Source organism: Eimeria acervulina, genomic scaffold (assembly GCF_000499425.1).
Source record: "Eimeria acervulina Houghton genomic scaffold, Eah_scaff315, whole genome shotgun sequence".
Taxonomy (NCBI): domain Eukaryota; phylum Apicomplexa; class Conoidasida; order Eucoccidiorida; family Eimeriidae; genus Eimeria; species Eimeria acervulina.
Window position 1 is genome coordinate 32,700 of NW_013549893.1, and position 1,583 is coordinate 34,282.

The 1,583-nt window shown below is 45.0% G+C and overlaps 1 protein-coding gene across 1 annotated transcript; it reads left to right on the forward strand.

The window, feature by feature from the left end:
* EAH_00032550 (cyclin-dependent kinase, putative) lies at positions 1–1,583 on the forward strand (the record flags this gene model as incomplete). The annotated part of the gene is made up of 4 exons (XM_013395989.1): positions 1–316; positions 619–936; positions 1,153–1,263; positions 1,464–1,583. Coding segments are annotated over 4 exons (865 nt in total), but the record flags the coding sequence as incomplete, so codon positions are not given.

The following is a 1,583-nucleotide window of genomic DNA, read 5'->3' on the forward strand; positions in this document are numbered from 1 at the left end:
ATGGAAGCTGCTTCACAGCGCGTTGGCCACCACCACTCTGGGCGTTCGCTGATGTCCGACTGCCCTCGTAGCTTCTTAGATTCAATTCCTTCGCCGATATCGCCAGCGCCTCCCGGCAGTTTGGGGTATGTTATCACTAAAGAACATGTTGATGAAATGAGGAGAATGGAGAAGCTATGTGCTGCGAAGGAGGAGAAGCTGCACAGGGAATACAAGCCGGTTTTCCTTCCTGTTGATGAGTACCTCAGCAAGGAGATTAACTGCGAGCTCATTAATGTCGATATCAGAAGTTATCCTTGGAAAAATACTCCATTTGGTAGGTCGTTGTTGCTGCTTCTCCATTCCCGCCGTTGTTATCCTGTTCAGATTACGCATTCATGAATGGAGGGAAAGCAGGCAGAAAGATGCGTAAAAATGCGCGCCGCTTTCACAACTTGCATCGAAAAAAAGTGTTTCTTTTATTTTGAAGAATTATTTTCTCCTTTAAAAAAATAACATTGAATTGCTTTTGCGTGGTTATCATTGTTCACAGGCGATGTTTACTACTCCCCGAGATACAACGATGACCGCTATACCTACAGACATGTGCTTCTCACTAATGGAGTCTCTCTGTTGTAGCAATGGAAGCTGCTTCACAGCGCGTTGGCCACCACCACTCTGGGCGTTCGCTGATGTCCGACTGCCCTCGTAGCTTCTTAGATTCAATTCCTTCGCCGATATCGCCAGCGCCTCCCGGCAGTTTGGGGTATGTTATCACTAAAGAACATGTTGATGAAATGAGGAGAATGGAGAAGCTATGTGCTGCGAAGGAGGAGAAGCTGCACAGGGAATACAAGCCGGTTTTCCTTCCTGTTGATGAGTACCTCAGCAAGGAGATTAACTGCGAGCTCATTAATGTCGATATCAGAAGTTATCCTTGGAAAAATACTCCATTTGGTAGGTCGTTGTTGCTGCTTCTCCATAGGGCGGCTTGTTATCCTGTTCAGATTACGCATTCATGAATGGAGGGAAAGCAGGCAGAAAGATGCGTAAAAATGCGCGCCGCTTTCACAACTTGCATCGAAAAAAAGTGTTTCTTTTATTTTGAAGAATTATTTTCTCCTTTAAAAAAATAACATTGAATTGCTTTTGCGTGGTTATCATTGTTCACAGGCGATGTTTACTACTCCCCGAGATACAACGATGACCGCTATACCTACAGACATGTGCTTCTCACTAATGGAGTCCGAAAAGAAGCAGAACGCGTGGCAGCAACTGTACCTGGTGCGTTATTTATTGCAAAATTTTAAATTATATTTTCTTGCCTTGTCTACAGCTGCAGTGCACTCTGCTACAGAGGGTATCTGCGTACTGCACAGAAGAAACACGAGACAGCCTCTGCCCCCGCAACTATTTTAGCTTTCAGATTCCTTTGTTCATTGGGTTTTAGGGCTTAGTATGGTTGCCTGCTTTTGTGGTTTCAGGGGGATTGCTGACGGAGGAAGTATTTGTGCATTACTTGGGCATTGTGTTGTCAAGCGGTTGGTCGCACTTTATGCTGTTTAACAAGCAGTTCAAAGAACTCATCCTCAGAAGACCAAAGG